Genomic DNA, 19,246 nt, shown 5'->3' on the forward strand with positions numbered 1-19,246 from the left:
TATTTGTTTGGTCACGTAACAGAATGTCTGGTCTATGGTTCAAGGTTTATTATTCCTAATAATTAGATTCTGAACTAAACTTAGATTTCTATTAATTTATTATCTTTGTCTTCTACCATGGTAGTAAATTTTCTGGTTATGTCAGTCACAACGCTGCTTTCTGAATTTTCTTCAACCACATTTTGTGTCTAAAAAGACAGAAAAATCACTTGGTTTGTTAAGCTACAGAAGCGACTTTTGTCATCAAGAAGCTGTATATATGGGCAAGTAGTAAGGAGCGTGTAACATGTTAAGTGCCTCTGTGATGCTAGGTAGTAGCCCTGACCCCTGACCCCTGCCTTCTAGAGGTTGGCTCTTTGAGATTAGGATACATAAATCCCAAGGGGGACATTCTTCCAGTACCCGATCAAGGACTTCAGTCACTAAATTTCCTAAGAGAGAAATGTGGACAGCTAAAATTTGAAGCCTTACTGAGAAGATAGAGACCATTGTTCATGACCTACAGCTTTGAAGAGAATAGTCATGTTGTAATGGGGGACCGATACTGCTAGAATTATAGAAGTTACCTGGCTTTGGGGAGGGAAGTGATCAAAATGGATGTTTATTATGGCAGAAAGTGAAAGGCAGATTCCCAGTTGAATTGAGAAAGCTGTTTGGTCGGCTCAGGCCTTCCCTGGCTGGGGCTCTGCATCTTCTGGTTCAGGTCTACCTAGAGGTAACCAGTGTCATATATTGTTCCTTAGAAGCAGGAGACATTGTTCATAGCCTTTTGGTGTTTTACTGTTGCAATTGTCTGATGATCCTATAGTTAGATCATCCCAACTCAATGTTGCTTTGGTTTTGTGACAAAGACATATTAGTGAGGGATTGAGCAGGCAGATAATATTTTGCTTAGATCAGCATTTACTTCCAAAAGTCAGTAGCACCTTCTTTCCTAGGATTGGTATGTATCTTCCTTCTTTTGTTTCGTTTGGCTACTTAGTATAGCTTTCTGTTTAAGTGCAGAGAAGAGCATTAGGGGCCTTGGGATCCAAAATTACATAGAAAATTATGCTGCCTGGCATTGTGAACACAATGAGAATAGAAAAAAAATCCCACAAGAGAGGACTGATGAAACTATGTATAAGTTCTAGACTGACTTGGTTTATAAAGCATTGTTCTTTAATTTTATTAGTGCGACCAAGACAGTCATGCAAAACATTCTTAGGACTTTTACTCTAAGAAAGGAGTCTGAATTCTAAGCCCCATTTCTTTCTTGCTGAGCAGCTCTCCCTATTGCCAGGGTTGAGATGATCTACTTTTGATGGCAGTTCCCAAATTGCCTTCCGGGATTTCCATGGGGAGCAAGAGGTTCAGTGGGGCCTGTCAAGTATTACACAAGGATACATTACCATGCATGTGTCTCCGTGTTTCTCATCCACATCTTGTTTCCCTCTGAGCATCTCTATGTTGCAGGTTCTCACCAGAAAATACGGAACTTCTTACAACTTTAGGATTACTCTACTTACAGGTAATGAAAACTCTTGACTCATTCATGCATTGATGTTAGAAATGCTTTTGGATTTGTGTGTCTGGTGGTTTTCCTGCATTTTGATATTTATCTTACCAAAGGTCAAAGTACATGAACTATACTCTCTATTTGATAGTCTTTGCTAAAGGAATTAATTTTCTGCATTTAAATTGGAAGTAATTCTATTTTACCTTAGTGTAATTATAATTCTTATCTAGGCTGGGCGTGGTGTCTCATGCCTGTAATCCCAGCACTTTGGGAGGCTGGTGGATCACTTGAGCCCTGGAGTTAGAGACCAGTCTTGGCAACATAGGGAGACCCTGTCTCTACAAAAAATACAAAAATTAGCCAGGCATGATGACATGTGACTGTAATCCCAGCTACTTGGGAGACTGAAATGGGAGGATTGCTTGAACTTGGGAGGCAGAGGTTGTAGTGAGCTGAGATTGAGCCACTGCACTCCAGCCTGGGTGACATAGCCAGACCCCGTCTCAAAAAAAAAAAAAAAAAAAATCCTTATGCAACCTGGGAAGGAGCATATATGAGAAATAACTCTGGTGTTGGGGGGTTGTTACTTTGTTGTAAGGAGAGAAACTGATACAAGGGAGCACTTCTTAGGGCTCTGGGGCAAAGCCATTTCTGTTGATCTTTCTTCCCAGCCAGGGCCTTATTGGAAAGAGAGAAGGCAAAACATACTTTATCTAGAATAAGAAGTCTTCTGTCCCCTCTGCATTCCTGAAAGTGAATGGGATTCTTGTAGCTTAATGGATTCTCTGGCTGAAGATCCAGGCCCAGGTATCCATTGGGCCTTTCCCCCATCTCCAACATACACATTCCCAAGTTCCTTGTTCAGCTGATTCTGCCTCCAGCCCTGCCTCTATGGTGGCCTTTATGTCGATTTTGTTTTTCCTTAAAAGGAATCAGGAGCTTAACCCTGGGTTTTCCTGGGCTTTGGCTTGGGAGGTTGGCCCCACAGGAGATGAGGATACCCAGCTTATTTTCTGTCAAGAGGCATTAATGTGGAACAGTACTAGTGTGGCAGAGATGGTTCCTATCAAGTAGATACTTGGACCTTATCAGGGGACAAATTAACAAAAATAGAAGGCAAACCATGACTGTGGGGATATTTAGTTTTCTTTCTTTATTATCTGGCAACTGTAGCTGCTTTTTTTTTTTTTTTTTTGGTCAAGAGAACTCAGAAACGCCAGGGCATTTCTGTTCTGGGTGTAGTTGACCAGACTCTTTAACTGCCATCTCCTTGCTGATATAAATGGTCTTGTTTGTTTTTTTTCCAAGCTCGGCATTTACCAGAAGGCATTTGAACATCTTGGCAATGCACTGACTTATGACCCTACCAACTACAAGGTATTGCAGGCTGTGAAGGCTCTGGCCTTCATATAGGTGGTCCCATTGCTCCTAGAGGTGATCTCACCCTGGAAAGCAAAGGAATAGCTTCTTCAATTTGAATACCTGAGAAATAGAAAAAATATAAATAAAAGGTGGCTCTTCTTATTTGAAAATATTGTCAAGTATGCTCAACTTCTGAAAGTGCACATTTGTTGTAACAGATGTGTAAGCCCTGCAGAAAGCAAAACCGTAGTGCTAGTAAAGCTTAGGTGTTAACGTAGGAAACTGGCAATGCCTCCACGGCTATTGTAAAAAATAAATCTGCTGGGCCTGTTGGCTTATGCCTATAATCTCAACACTTTGGAATGCTGGGGCAGGAGGATCACTTGAGGCCAGGAGTTCAAGACCAGGCTGGGCAACATAGTGAGACCCCCATCTCTACAAAAAAAATTATTAACTAGGCATGGTGGCACACACCTGTAGTCCTAGCTACTCAGAAGGTAGAAGAGGGAAGATCACTTGAGCCCAGGAGTTTGAGGCTACAGTGGGCTGTGATGGCACCACTGTACTCCAGCCTGGGTCAGAGTGAGACCCTGCCTCTAAAAAGAAATAATAATAATGATGTTGAGATGACTTCTAGAGTCCTAATGATTTGATACTACATTTGTCTAGATGTGACTAGGAATGAGAAGGGATAGCATCAAATGGATGAATATCATTGAGGAGATACAGCAAGACAAGCTGTTTATTGAAGGATACAAACTGAATTCTGATTTAGGAAGTCATATTAGCTTGTCAGCTCCCCATCTTGATACTTTTCCTTAGAGAAATGAAAGGACTGGGCTTGTGAAGCCTAAAGCTGACTCACCCTCTGTTGTACGGTAGAAAGAAATGTACCCTAAGTAGTCATGTATGGGTGTATTTCAGGTGTCTAGAACACTTGGTGTACCAAATAAGGGCTGCAGAGAACAGATTAGTGGAATTTTTTACTTACAGGACCCTGGTATTCATTCTGAAATACTGATTTTCCTGGCTAGAAGTAGGAAACAAATTAGACGGGTAAAGCAAGTAACATTTTATCTTTTTTTTTTTTTTTTGAGATGGAGTCTCACTCTGTCACCCAGGCTGGAGTGCAATGGCATGGTCTCAGCTCACTGCAATCTCTGCCTCCCAGGTTCAAGCAATTCTCCTGCCTCAGCCTCTCGAGTAGCTGGGACTGTAGGTGTGTGCCACTAAACCCAGCTAATTTTTGTATTTTTAGTAGAGATGTGGTTTCACTATGTTGACCAGGCTGGTCTTGAACTCCTGACCTAGTGATCTGCTCACCTTGGCCTCCCAAAGTGCTGGGGTTACAGGCATGAGCCACTGAGCGTGGTTGGGTGTGTGTGTGTGTGTGCGCGCACGCGCCGCTGTCCCAAAGAGAGCCATAGTGTAGGGTGCAGGAACATTTACATTATTTATGTCCCTGGAAGAAATTTTTCAGTCCCATCTGTGTTCCTGGGCCTGCTGAGTGTCTGTAGACTCAGGAAGGCTGCCTCACTGCTATAGCCTTTTGGGAATGACTGAATTATTTCTATGTGCCATGTTTTCAGGCCATCTTGGCAGCAGGCAGCATGATGCAGACCCATGGGGACTTTGATGTTGCCCTCACCAAATACAGAGTTGTGGCTTGTGCTGTTCCAGAAAGTCCTCCACTCTGGAATAACATTGGAATGTGTTTCTTTGGCAAGAAGAAGTATGTGGCGGTGAGTGTCCCTCATGTTCTTTGTTTGCATTCATACATGTAGTTATTGGGTCTACTTAGGTTGTTCCACTCCCTCATTGAGTGCTTCTTCTCTCCCATAGGCCATCAGCTGCCTGAAACGAGCCAACTACTTGGCACCCTTCGACTGGAAGATTCTGTATAATTTGGGCCTTGTCCATTTGACCATGCAGCAGTATGCATCAGCTTTTCATTTTCTCAGTGCGGCCATCAACTTCCAGCCAAAGATGGGGGAGCTCTACATGCTCTTGGCAGGTAAGAAACATTTATATGGAAAAGTCTGCCATCTGTACTGAGGAAAAAATGGATTAGAATCTTAGGAGATCAGTGGCTGTCTCACAGGAGCCATTCCCTTGGAGATCCTATATGAATCTGGATTACTGTCCTGGAGCTTAAAGAAGTAGAAAAAGATGACAAAGGAACTTGGTTGTTTCTAACTTGGGGCAGTTCCACTCAGAGAACAGATTAAATAAAGATCATCCCTTGTTCACCTTTTACCAATTTTTTTCCTCTTGCCTTGACAATTCATTTATGTATATATTGAATCCAATATATACAATATATATTAAGTTCCAGACAGCAAGTGTTAAGAGCTTGGGTTTTAGGTGGGGACCCTGCCTCTGCTATTTATTACGTGTACCTAGGGCTGGTGTGAGGATTGCATGATTAAACACTCAATGAATAATAGTGGTTTTGTTGAAATACTGATTTTTGAAAACTGTTGGTTTTATTGTGGTTATATAACCGGTCTATTATTATCAGGATTGTTGTTACTATAATTGGCCCCTAGGTGGTAGTTCCAAGTCAAGCGACCTTGTATTGAAACCCTTATCTCTTCTGAGCATGTTATACAGAATGCCGTTCTCTTCCTGAAACTCCATTTTATGCCATGCAAATACTAAAATTTATCAGAAGTTAGAATTAATCACTTTAAAAACTATGCACAACCATTTAAAGTACTGACTAAATAGTCTTCTAATAGCCTTCCAGTCCCATTTACTTACTAATGTAAAACCCAGAGCAGATTTCCAAATCCTCATTTGGCAGTGGTCAGTGGCTTTTTATTTCTTATTGTAGGGTTCTTATTTATAAGAGAAAGCTTGCAAAAGCAGTTGAGTCATAGTTATTTGAGGGTTGCCTGAATAGAAAGATAATTTTTTTTTTTTAAACATAGGTTTTATTATTATTTACTCAGATATGGTATGGGCAACAGATCAGAAGACAACTGCCATTGGAAAGACAGTCTGTTACAATTCCTGAGGAGGAGGGCATGCCACAGGATGCAGGGCCACATGGGGAAGCGTGGGGTCAATTAGGAGGTGGAGGGAGCAAGGGGTATGAGAAGAAATGCCCTCCCTGGGGCAAGACCGATAAAGCAGGCTAAGCAGATTGAGGATTGGCCAGTTTGAATAATTTCAGTGGGCTCTGGGTTATAGGGCTGTCTCTAGTTGTCTGGTACCTGACCCTCGGTGACTAAGACTGGGGAATACTGGCCCAGTGTCAGAGCCCAATAAAGGAGGCAGTTAAGAATATGGACCCTGTATCGGTTGGTCTGCATAAAGAGGGCAGTCTTGTAGGGATTATATCTAGGAATAAACTGACCCTGGGAGGGGTAGTCTCCATAGGGTCAGTAAGGCCTCAGATGTCAAAACATCGGGATAAAAAGGCTAAAGTAGGGTGTGGTGGTACACATCTGGAGTCCTGCCTACTTGGGGGGCTAAAGCAAGAAGTTTGCTTGAGCCCAGGAGTTGGGAGTCTAGCCTGGGCAACACAGACTCCATCTCTTTTAAAAATTGTATTTTAGGTTCAGGGATACATGTGCATTTTGTTATATAGGCACACGTGTCATGGGGGTTTGTTGTACAGATTATTTCATCACACAGGTACTAAGCCTAGTGCTCAATAGTGTTTTTTTTCTGGTCCCCCCACCCACCCTCCACCCTCCCCTCTACCTCAAATAAGCTCCATCCAGTGTCTGCTGTTTCCCTCTACATGTCCATGTGTGTTCATCATTTAGCTCCTACTTACAGTGAGAACATGCATTTGGTTTTCTGTCCTGCATTAGTCTTCAAAGGATGATGGCCTCCAGTTCCATCTATGTTGCTGCAAAGGACATGATCTTGTTCTTCTGTATGACTAGTATTCTATGGTGTATATTTACATTTTGTTTATCCAGTGTACTATTAATGGGCATTTAGGTTGATTTCATGTGCTATCATAAACAGTGCTACAGTGCACACACATGCACGTGTCTTTACGGTGGAACAATATATATTCTTTTGGACATATTCCCAGTAATGGGATTGCTGTGTCTAATGGTAGTTCTGTTTTTAACTCTTTGGGGAATTGCCACACTGCTTTTCACAGTGGTTGAACTAATTTACACTCCTATCAACAGTGTATAAGCATTCCCTTTTCTCTGCAGCCTTGCCAGCATCTGTGAGTTTTTAATAAGTCATTCTGATTGGAGATGGTGTCTTATTGTGGTTTCGATTTGCATTTCTCTAATAAGCAACACTGAGCTTTTTTTCATATACTTGTTGGCTGCATGTATGTCGTCTTTTGCCCACTTAAATAAGGTTGTGTTTTTCTTGTAAATTTGCTTAAGTTCCTTATAGATCCTGGATATTAGACCTGCATGGTTTGCAAATGTTTTCTCCCATTTTGTAGGTTGTCTGTTTACTATGTTAATAGTTTCTTTTGGATAGCTGGATTCTAATGGGACATAGAAATGTAAATAGCCATGATGTAAGGCATAACAGCAATGCTAACTTTACAGTAAAGTAGAGATGGCATTCACACTGGATTCTGAACAGCAGCTAGAATGGAATAGCACAGAATGGCTGAGAAGCCACTGTGAACCAAGGCATGCAGCCATGAAACTGCAGTGTCCCTTGCTGATAGTGGGCAATAATGTTAGAGAATATGATGGGAGATGAGTCAGGAAAGATATTCTGGGGTCAGATTATGGATGTCATGAGTACAGTGCAAGGACTTTACCTTAGAGGCCATTTTTGTCCGGCTGAATTCCTAGATCTCTTCTTAGGTGCCTGGTAGGAGTGAGTGCATAGCTGGTGAGGTGGTGGAATGGGCATGGCTTCCAGGGCAGCTTTTCCGTTTTATATATTAGGTGTCAAGGAAATACTGATTTTAAAACGTGGGGAGAGTGTTTTATTGCTAAATAAAAACTTAAAGATCATGGTTATAGATATGGAGAGCCAGTGAGGATTCCTAAGTAGGATGGACACGTGGTTAATTTTTTAGTCAGTGAGATACCTAGTGGCACTGTGGAAAGTGGAATGGAGGCAGGTGGGGACATTGGCACTGGGGGATAAATGGAAAGCCTGGGACTACTTGGGCCTGAACAAGGGCAGTGTCGGAAAAGAAACTGCAAAAAAAGGATGCACAGAACTTGGCAACTGATGGACTGTAGAAAGGATCGTTGAAGATAGCACCAGGTATCTAAGCTGACCAATTTAGTAATCTCTAGTGCCACGAGCTGAGAGGGTGAAAAGTTTACTTTGGGGGCAGTCTTAATGTTCCTTTTGTTTTCTAAGTTGAGCTCTCCAGCTGCAGTGCTTTCTTTGTTGCAGTGGCTCTGACCAATCTGGAGGATACAGAGAATGCCAAGAGAGCCTATGCAGAAGCCGTCAACCTCGATAAGTATGTGCTTTGTTTAGAATGGTACTGGGGGGGTTGGACTCTCCAAAGGCATGAAGTGGTGCTATAGCATCGGTACTGCCTGAGTCAGCCCAGCTGTTCCTCTATGGCAGTACATAGCAGGCCTCAGTGTGGAAGGATGTGGCTCCTAAGTACGTGGTGGCTCAGTAGTAATTGACAGAGAAAATGTTTCCAGTCTCAAACTGAGTAATCAGGAGGCCAGAGAAAGTCAGGGCTGGCAGTGGGCTTGGGTTGCTGATAGCTGTGGGCTAGCTGGAATATCAGTGGGACTCTGGGCTGTTTAATTGAAGATCAACTTGACTCTTCCAGGATTTTACTCCACTGGCATCTGCTAGATGGCAGGGCAGAGATCCCTTTTTCAACCCTGGCCTAGGTCATCTCTGTTGAGGGCTGAGATGTCAGACTTGGTCCTAATGCCAGCTTTGGTCGTTAGTCCATTAATTCCTTGATTCTTCTCCACAGGTCTGCTTAGCAGGTATGTTCCTACCTTGCTGCATAATGGAGAGATCTCTACTTAACCAGTTTTGTTTTGTTTTTTTGTAATGAGAAAGATCTCTAAATGACCATTTGTTGCACAGCCTGCAGTTCCATAGAATCCCTTTCTGTCTGCCACAGGTGTAACCCTTTAGTAAACCTGAACTATGCTGTGCTGCTATACAACCAGGGTGAGAAGAGGAGCGCCCTGGCCCAATATCAGGAGATGGAGAAGAAAGTCAACCTACTCAAGGACAGTAGCTCTCTGGAATTTGACTCTGAGGTATGTCTTTTATTAGTTCCCAAGAGTCTTAAGTAAGCTCTCAGGAGACTTAAGCCCAAATAATCCAAATCCAAGGTATTACAAATCCATGGCTCTTTTGGCTGTGATGAGTTCATCAATAACAGCCTGAGAAAAATTTTCCTAGAATAATAAAGGAAATTCAGGCTTACTGAGTTATCTGTTACTGCTAATCCAACTCGTCAAAGTTGAGGTCTATCTGTAGCTTCCTCCTATTTCACTTCTTGTAGGAAATGCAGTTTAGCCCAGTAATACACCAGGTTTGAATTTTTCAGTTTTGAGATCGTGTGTGAACCACCCTGTCATCCATTAAAGGCAATCTATATTCTCTGCTGTTTGATAAGTACTTCCTGCCTCAACAACTTCCAGTACAAGGAGACACTATTTCAGCTAAAACCCCGGGTGGAAGACCACAGAAGTGGGTTGGCTTGTCTCTAACAGTCATGCTTTTGATTCTTTTACTTCTTTTGCGGGCACAAGATGGTGGAGATGGCTCAGAAGTTGGGAGCTGCTCTCCAGGTTGGGGAGGCACTGGTCTGGACTAAACCAGTTAAAGATCCCAAATCAAAGCACCACACCACTTCAACCAGCAAACCTGCCAGTTTCCAACAGCCTCTGGGCTCTAATCAAGCTCTAGGACAGGCAATGTCTTCAGCAGCTGCATACAGGACGCTCCCCTCAGGTAGGATCATACAAAGCTCCATGAAGGCCTAGCAGGTACAAGCCACCTGTGTCAGCAATGAGATTATAGCTTTCAGTGAGGTACTCTTCAGACTCGTAACATGTCCAATTTAGTTTTGGCCACAAGTTGAGAAAAAAAACCACAGGGTGGCCAAATTGGCACTTGTCTCCTTAAGGTGAGCTATGTAGTAGGTAACAGCTACTCAGACTTGGTTGGATGGTTAATACACTGGTCTATTCAATTTTAGCAATATGTTACTAAGTATATCTTGTTATGCAGTGTTTAATTTTTACTGCTTTATCAGAAGTTGATGTGTAGGAATTAAAGATTTCTTTCAGTCAGCAGTCAAGTTTGACTCATTGAAGGCAAACTTGACTGTTGCTTTCTCAGTTGTAGTCTTCCCTCATAGCTAATGGGTCAGTCCCACTAGTTCCAGAAAATACGAGGTTTCCTCTTAAACTCTAACAGCAAAAAATGATTTCTTCTGAAATTGTGGAACTGAGGATTCAAGTTTTTATTTTGTTACTAGGTGCTGGAGGAACATCCCAATTCACAAAGCCACCATCTCTTCCTCTGGAGCCAGAGCCTGCTGTGGGCTCAAGTCCATCTGAAACATCCAAACAAATAAGAGAGAAAGAAGAATAGAATGACCCCAAAGTAGTGTTTTTTTGGTGAGGATAATGCTGGATTAGGAAAGGTGATATGACACAGGCAGAGTGGCAGCCACCACAGAATTAAAACACAGAACACAGTGTGTTTATGATCACAAGGAGCCAGCAGATGAGCCTAAGGTCCTTCCTCCCTACCTGGTACTAGCATTTGAGGTCGGAAACCCTCCGTTGCCCCATAAGCCAGGAAACAGTGAAAAGACAACATAGTTCGAGAACTGGGAACAAGAGGCTGTATGTAGTTCTAAGTAAGGTATATGATGCTGTTTGCTTTCTTTTTTTTCTCTTTTTTTTTTTTTTGAGACGGAGGCTGTTTGCTTTTAAAAGGACATTTATCCCCTAGCTGACCCCTTCCTTAGTTCAAGGAACAGCTGAGACAGACCTCTGCTGAGTAGCCCTGTGATGACATAACCTTGGGTTTAACTGGGACGATCCTCAGGTTGTGGGGTTTATTAGTCCCCAAGGCAAACACAGATACTGTATTAATAATCCAACTTTAATAGCATAAATTTAAAAGAAAAAAATAAAAGCTCTGTAAGTAAGTTGAGGCCCAGCCTGGTATCACAGCTGCCTTTGCCCAAAGGGAATCCAGAACAAGTCCCTCCCTGTATTTTGTTCTTGAGAGGAGTCAGTCTAGAAGCCATATACTATCATCAGTATCATGAGGAGCAGCCCCGGGCTTGTCTGGCTCAGCACCAAGGATTCTAAAAGAGTTTCTTAGATGAATAATTGTTATTGAAGACAGTCAGTGATAACCACCGACCAGATGCTATCAACATACTATATGTCCTTTTTAGAATAAAGGTTATGAATCATTCCTTTGGGGAAAATTGTTAGGTATAAAAACAAGAGATTACAATAAAAATTTAAAAGAAGCTATGATCACAGTCTTCCCTGTTTCTAAGCCTATTTTGAAATTGGAGTTGGAACCTTAAGGCCAAGTTCCTGCTTGGTACAGGCATGGCCTCTGCAGCAGCCCTGATGCTGCAGCTTTGATGTAAGCCAGCAATTTGCTTACTGAGGGCCAGTCCCCATTTTGCACTGAAAGTGCCCTTTAATCACCATAATTATTTAAAGATACAGAAAACTGCCAAACCAAACTATGTTATTTTATTACAGGGTCTGTTTTGACATTGAAGCAGCAGCTAGAACTGAGCAAGAGTCTCTTCATTTCTTGTAGCTCAAAAAGTATCAGAAGTGATGCCCTTGTCATTCAGCTGGTAGTATGTGGCAAACTTGGATTTGTACCCTGAACACTTGAGAACACTTGTATTAGCATGGAGTCTAGTGTATTAGAATGAAATGGTCTATGAAACTGAAAAGGTCTTAGTGAAAAATGAGATGGAGAGGAGGAGAGATTTAAGAGCTAAAATCAACAGGAATTGGGGATTGACTGGATGTGGCAGGTTAAGAATAGACTGTGGGTTGGGTACCCATTTTCGGGGCTTAGATAACCAGAGAGAGTAAAGGAATATTGGTTGAGGGTTGTAGAATCTAATTTTAGATGTTTAAGATATCCAAATGATGATATCCATCAGACACCTGAATAGCTGGATTTCAGGAGTGAAACCTGTTTGAAGATAAAGATTCAGGAGTAGGCCAGGTATGGTGGCTCACATGTGCAATCCCAGCACTTTGGGAGGCCAAGGCCAGAGGATCACTTGAACCTAGGAGTTTGAGATCTGCCTGGGCAAGATGGCTCAGACCTCATGTCTAGGAAAAAAGTAACAATTGTTAGGTGTGGTGGTATGTGCCTGTATTTTCAGCTGTTTGTTTGGGAGACTGAGGCAAGAAGATCACTTGAGCCTAGGAATTTGAGGTGGCAGTGAGCTATGATCATGCCACCACACTCCAGCCTGGGAAAGAAAGCAAGAACCCCATCTCAAAAAAAGAAAAATATATTTTTTAAGATTCAGGAGTAATTTAGATTTTGGGGATCATCAAAACCATAGATTTGAAAGGAGTCATCCATGGAAAGCTAGGAATAAGTCAACAGGCAACCAGAGAAGGAAAATAAGTATTTATTTAAAGGGAGAAGCAGAAAAGCCCTCAAAAAAGAAGCATAGGATACAAGAGAAAAACCAGGAGAGTAGTACTATGGGAAGCCAAGGAAGAAAGATTTGGGAAGGGAATGGTCAGCCTCATTGAACCTTTCCAACAGAGAGGTACTGTTAACTTTATTTTATAGAGGAGAAAGCTGAATTAGGAGAGGCAAAACAAATTTTCCAAGGTAAGTGGCAGGACCAGGATTTAAATCTAGGTCTGGATGCAAAGCTCTTGCTCTTTACCATCAATAATCAAGCAGTGATATACCTTTGATAAAGACTTGAAAACTGAATGAGTAGATACTGGACTACTTTTATTTCAAAAAGCTTTGATGTAGAGGCAAGAGAGGTTTTTCAGAGGACAGAACCATGTTCATTACTCTGATCTCAGAAACTTTTTTTTTAATAAATATTTGGGGAGAGAGAGAAGGGTAAAAAGGTAGTCTTTTTTCTTTAAGTATAGCATGGTGGAACTGAGAGAATAGAAGAGCAGGGCTTTTGAGTTTTTCCACACTCCTTGGGGGCTAGATGATGGTGCTTTGCTTCCAGGACAGCAGTCAGTCAAGAAGCAATGCTCTCCACATCATTATTTTTCTTAAAGAAGAAAATCTGGCTGGGTGCGGCGGCTCACCTATAATCCCAGCACTTTGAGAGGCTGAGGTAGGCGGATCACAAGATCAGGAGATTAAGACCATCTGGCTAACACGGTGAAACCCTGTCTTTACTAAAAATACAAAAATTAGCTGGGCATGTCTGTAGTCCCAGCTACTCGAGAGGCTGAGGCAGGAGAATTGCTTTAACCCGGGAGGCGGAGGCTGCAGTGAGCTGAGATCATGCCACTGCACTCCAGCCTGGGTGACAGAGCGAGACTCTGTCTGGGTTAAAAAAAAAAAAAAAAAAAAACTAAACCCCAATTAAACTCTACTAGGGTGTGTAGGGCCAGTTCTTTTGGGCATGTGAATTTGCAATTTCTCATTCACTCTGGTGAGATAGGAGCTATTCTAATATCTAGTATGGGGGTTGGTTGCTCATGTCATCAGAATGTTTAACAGAATTAATTAGGAAAATGAAACCGAGAACATAATCATAGCTATGGATGTGGTTTTAGATTATTGAAAAAGAGAGGCAGGAAAGTAGAAGTATGAACTAGCAATGAGAAAAAAGTACCCTTCTTGCTGAATAATATTAGACAAAACTGTGCATTCCAAAGACAGTAAACTTTGGAGTATGTTACTATGATTATTATTTTGTTTTCAAGGAAAGATCACTATTGTCTGATAATGGCTGAGTAGCTCATGTTGGAACAGTCCTTCCACAGATAACAAATGTAATACAAGTGGGTAAATATAAAATACTCTCTTAACTTCTTTTAAAAAAATACGTATGATTGTTCAAAGAAAAAATATCACAATGTATTGTGAGGCTGAACATAAATAAAGGTAACATGACAACTATAAAGCATATATGGTTGCAACATTTTGATATTTTATGTAGTGGGACACAAAACTAATGCTAAATAGTTTGTGAAAAGTTGAGCATGGTCCTAGCCAGAGCAATCAGACAAGAGAAAGGGCATCCAGATTGGTAAAGAGGAAGTCAAACTGTTGTTTGCTGTTGACATGATCGTATACCTAGAAAACCCCAAATACTTCCAAAAAGTTCCTAGAACTGGTAAATGAATTCAGCAAAGATTCAGGATACAAAATTAATATACATAAATCAGTAGCCCTGCTACACACCAACAGCAACCAAGATGAGAAATCAAGAACCCAACCCCTTTTATAATAGCTGCAAAATAACAAAAGAAAAACAACAACTTAGGAATAAACTGAACTAAGGAGGTGCAAGACCTCTACAATGAAAACTACAAAACTGCTAAAAGAAATCATAGATGATAAACAAATGGAAATACATCTCATGCTCACAGATGGGTAGAATCAATATTGTGAAAATTACCATACTGCCAAAAGCGATCTACTAATTCAATGCAATTCCCATCAAAATACCAATATCATTCTTCACAGAATTAGAAAAAACCATCCTAAAATTCATAGGGAACCAAAAAAGAGCCTGCATAGCCAAAGCAAGACTAAGTAAAAAGAACAAATATGGAGGCATCATGTTACCTGACTTTGAACTATATATCAAGGCCATAGTCACCAAAACAGTGTAGTACTGGTATAAAAGCAGGCATGGAACAGAATAGAGAACTCATAAATAAAACCAAATACTTAAAATCAACTGATCTTCGGCAAAGCGAACACTAACAAAGTGGGGAAAGGGTGCCCTATTCAACAAATAGTGCTGGGATAATTGGCAAGCCACATGCAGAAGAATGAAACTGGATCCTCATCTCTCGCCTTATACAAAAATCAACTCAAGGTGGATCAAAGACTTAAATCTAAGACCTGAAACCATAAAAAATTCTACAAGATAACATTGGAAAAATCCTTCTAGACATTGGCTTAGGCAAAGACTTCATGACCAAGAGCCCAAAAGCAAATTAAACAAAATGAAGATAAACAGTGAGACTTAATTAAACTAAAAAGTTTCTGCACAGCAAAAGAAATAATCAGCAGAGTAAACAGACAACCCACAGAGTAGGAGAATGCAATCTATACATCTGAAGGACTAATATCCAGAATCTACAAGGAACTCAAATCAGCAAGAAAAAAAAATCCATCAAAAAGTAGGCTAAGGACATGAACAGACACTTCTCAAAAGAAGATATACAAATGGCCAACAAACATGAAAAATTGCTCAACGAGGCTAATGATGATGATACCACCTTACTGCCACAAGAATGGCCATAGTCAAAAAATCAAAAAATAATAGATGTTGGTATGGATGTGGTGAAAAGGGAATACTTTTACACTGTTGGTGGGAAAGTAAACTAGTATAACCACCATGGAAAACAGTGTGGAGATTCCTTAAAGAACTAAAAGTAGATCTACCATTTGATCCATCAGTACCACTCCTGGATGTCTTACCCAGAAGAAAAGATGTCATTATATGAAAAAGATACTTGCACATGCTTGTTTACAGCACACAATTTGCAATTGCAAAAATATGGAACCAGCCCAAATGCCCATCAGTTGATAAGTAGGTAAAGAAATTGTGGCTCATGCCTGTAGTCCCAGCACTTTGGGATGCCAAGGCAGGCAGATCACTTGAAGCCAGGAAGTTGAGACCAGCCTGGCCGACATGGTGAAACCCTATGTCTACTAAAAATACAAAAATTAGCCAGGTGTGGTGGCTCACGCCTCTAGTCCCAGCAAGTCAGGAGGCTGAGGCAACAGGATTGCTTGAGCCCAGGAGTTTGAGGCTGCAATGAGCTAGGATGGCACCACTGCACTCCAGCCTGAACAACAAAGGGAGACCTTGTCTCTTCTCTCTCTCTCTGTCACACACACACACACACACACACACACACACACATATACACACACAGAGCAACTTATAAGTCAAGAAAAAAGAAATAGAAAATATTTTGAACTAAATGATAAAACAAAATGTGTAGGATGCAGCTAAAGAGGGAAACTCAGAATTGTAAATGCCTCTATCAGAAGAAAGGAGAAAATCAGTGATACAGGTTTCCACCTTAAGCTAGAAAAAGCAGAGAAAAATAAACAGTAAGCAGAAAGAACAAGCAAACATATTAAAGAAAAATTCGAGAAGCCCTAAATTCTATGGAAAAAAAAAATTATGATAAATCCCACCTAGAGCTGGGTGCAGTGGGTGGCTCATGCCTGTAATCCCAGCACTTTGGGAGGGGAGGACTGCTTGAGCCCAGGAGTTTTTGAGACCAGCCTGGGTAACAGAGGGAGACCTATGTCTCTACAAAAGAATTTAAAAAATAAAAAATTAGCAGGGCATGGTGTCACATACCTGTGGTCCCAGCTACTTGGGAGATTGAGGTGGGAGGACTGCTTGAGCCCTGGAGATTGCAGTGAGCCACAGTTGTGCCACTGCACTCCATCCTGGGCAATGGAATGAGACCCTCTCTTTAAAAAAAAAAAAAAATCTCCAGCTAAACTGATCAAGAAAAAGACAAATTACCAATATCAGGAATGAAAGCAGGTATAACACTACAGACTCTGTAGACATGAAAAAGATATGAGAATGTTATGAGCAATTTTATGACAATAAACCTGACAAATGCAATAGACAAACATTTGAAAAATACAACATACCACTGGGCATGGTAGCATATGCCTGTAATCCCAGCTACTCAGGAGGCTGAGGCAGGAGAATTGCTTGAACTCAAGAGGCGGAGGTTGTGGTGAGCCGAGATCCGCCATTGCAGTCCAGTCTGGGCGACAGAGCAAGACTCCATCTCAAAAACACACAAAAATACCAAAACAGAAACAAGATGAAATGTAAAATCTTAAATCCTTTTAAAGAAACTGTATTTGTAAATTAAAAGTTATCCTTTAAAGCAAACTCCTGGCTCAGATGATTATGCTGGTAAATTCTGTCAAACATTTATGGGGTAAAATAACTTCAACCTTACAAAATTTTTCAGAAAATAGGAGCAAGAACTTCTTAACTTTTATGAGGCTAGCATAACTCTGATATCAAAACTGGATCGAAGACATTACAAAACAAAACTACAGACTATTACCCTGCATGAACATAGATACAAAAATCTTCAACAAAATATTAGCAAATCCAGCAATACATAAAAAGGTGAATACGTAAATCATGACCAAGTTGGAGTTACCCAGGAGCCTAAGCTTGGTTTAGTATTGAAAACCAAAGTACTCACAGGTATTAACAAAAGAGAAAAGTCATATCATTTTAGTAGATACAGAAAAAAGCAATTTTTTCTTTTTTTTGAGACAGAGTCTTGCTCTGTCACCCAGGCCAGAGTGCAGTGGTACAATCTCAGCTCACTGCAACCTCTGCCTCCTGGGTTCAAGTGGTTCTCCCATCTTAGTGTCTCGAGTAGATGGGACTACAGGTGTGAGCCACCAGGCCCAGCTGATTTTTGTATTTTTTGGTAGAGACAGGGTTTTGTCATGTTGGCCAGGCTGGTCTCAAATTCCTGGCTTCAAGTGATCCACGTGCCTTGGCCCCCCAAAATGCTGGGATCACAGGTATGAGCCACCACACCTGATAAGCAATTTTTTTGAGAAAGGTCTCACTGTTGCCCAGGCTGGAATGCAGTGGTGCAGATATGGCTCACTGCACCCTCAAATTCCTGGGCTCAAGTGATCCTCCTGCCTTAGACTCCCAAGTAGCTGGGACCACAGGCATGCGCCACCATGCCCAGCTAATTTTTTTTGAGACGGTGTCTCACTTTGTTGCTCAAACTAGAAAAAAATAAATTTTTAAAAAGCCATTAATGCCAGGCATGGTGGTTCACACCTGTATTCCAGCACTTTGAGAACTTAGAGGCAGAAGGATCACTTGAAGCCAGGATTTCAAAACCAGCCCAGGCAACACGGAAGACCCAATCCCTACAAAAAAATTTAAAAGAAAAATTAGCTGGGTGTGGTGGCACATCTTGTGATCCTGGTTACTTGAGAGGCTGAGGCAGGAGGATCACTTGAGCCCAAGAGGTTGAGGCCACACTGAGCCATGATCTGTGATCATGTCACTGCACTCCAGCCTGGGTGATGGAGCAAGAGCCTGTTACAAACAAAAATCCTATCATGTGACTTACCTGATAAAGGACTGTTACATAAAATATACAAAGAACTTAAAAAACTCTACATTAAGAATACAACCTGAGGCTAGGTGCAATGGCTCATGCCTCTAATCCCAGCACTTTGGGAGGCCAAGACAGGTGGATCACTTGAGGTCAGGAGTTCGAGACCGGCATGGTCAACATGGTGAAACCCCATCTCTACTAAAAACACAAAAATTAGCTGGGCATGGTGGTGCACGCCTGTAATTCCAGCTACTTGGGAGGCTGAGGCAGGAGAATCGCTTGAATACAGGAGGCAGAGGTTGCAGTGAGCAGAGACTGCACCACTGCACTCGTCTGGGCGACAGAGCAAGAGACTGACTCAAAACTAAAAAAACAATCTGATTAGAAAATGAACTAAAACCCCTCACCTCACCAAAGAAGATATACAGATGGCAAATAAACATATTTTAAAATGCTCCATATCCTATGTCATCAGAGAAATCCAAATTAAAATGAGATAACACTACACAGCTATTAGAATGCCCAAATCGAGAACACTGACACCACCAGATGCTGATAGGGAGACTGAGCAACGAACTGTCATTCACTGATGTTGGGAATGCAAAATAGTGTAACCACTTTGGAAGACAATTTGGCAGCTTCTTACAAAACTAAACATACTTTTAATCTTAGAACTCAGCAATCACACTCCTTGGTATTTACCCAAAGGAGTTGGAAATGTATGTCCACACAAAAACCTGCACATGGATGTTCATAGCAACTTTACTCATAGTTGCCAAAACTTAGAGGCAACCAAAATGTCCTTCAGTAGGGGAATAAATGAATCAACTGTGGTACATCAGACAAGACTACTATTCAATTCTAAAAAAAAAAAAAAAAAGCCATCAAGCCCTAAAAAGACACATAGGAAACTTAAGTGCATATTACTAATAGAAAGGAACCAATTTGAAATGGCTACATCCCACATGATTCCAACAATATGGCCTTCTGGAAAAGGCAAAACTATAGAGACGGTAAACAGATCAGTGGTTGCCAGGGGTTAGTTGGGAGAGAAGGCTGAACAGAACACAGAAGGTTGTTAGAGCAGTGAAAATACCCTGTATGATACCATAGTGGTGGA

The 19,246-nt window shown here is 41.4% G+C and overlaps 1 protein-coding gene across 2 annotated transcripts in view; it reads left to right on the plus strand.

Annotated features, from left to right (window-relative positions):
• The window catches only part of BBS4 (Bardet-Biedl syndrome 4), a 48,236-nt gene extending 34,303 nt beyond the window's left edge, over nt 1–13,933 (plus strand). The window contains exons 9-16 of one of the 2 annotated variants that reach the window (XM_012451260.3): nt 1,456–1,510; nt 2,807–2,875; nt 4,450–4,602; nt 4,703–4,874; nt 8,213–8,282; nt 8,916–9,057; nt 9,556–9,757; nt 10,287–13,933. In XM_012451260.3, coding sequence (XP_012306683.2) covers nt 1,456–1,510; nt 2,807–2,875; nt 4,450–4,602; nt 4,703–4,874; nt 8,213–8,282; nt 8,916–9,057; nt 9,556–9,757; nt 10,287–10,402 — 979 coding nt within the window. In that variant the 3' untranslated portion in view covers nt 10,403–13,933. The remainder of the gene's footprint in view (nt 1–1,455; nt 1,511–2,806; nt 2,876–4,449; nt 4,603–4,702; nt 4,875–8,212; nt 8,283–8,915; nt 9,058–9,555; nt 9,758–10,286) is intronic. The other variant, XM_012451261.3, reaches the window with a different exon arrangement.
• The last annotated feature ends 5,313 nt before the right edge of the window (nt 13,934–19,246 follow it).

This window comes from Aotus nancymaae, unplaced genomic scaffold (genome assembly GCF_030222135.1).
Source record: "Aotus nancymaae isolate 86718 unplaced genomic scaffold, 86718_ANA_hifiasm-v0.15.2.pri h1tg000003l, whole genome shotgun sequence".
Taxonomy (NCBI): Eukaryota; Metazoa; Chordata; class Mammalia; order Primates; family Aotidae; genus Aotus; species Aotus nancymaae.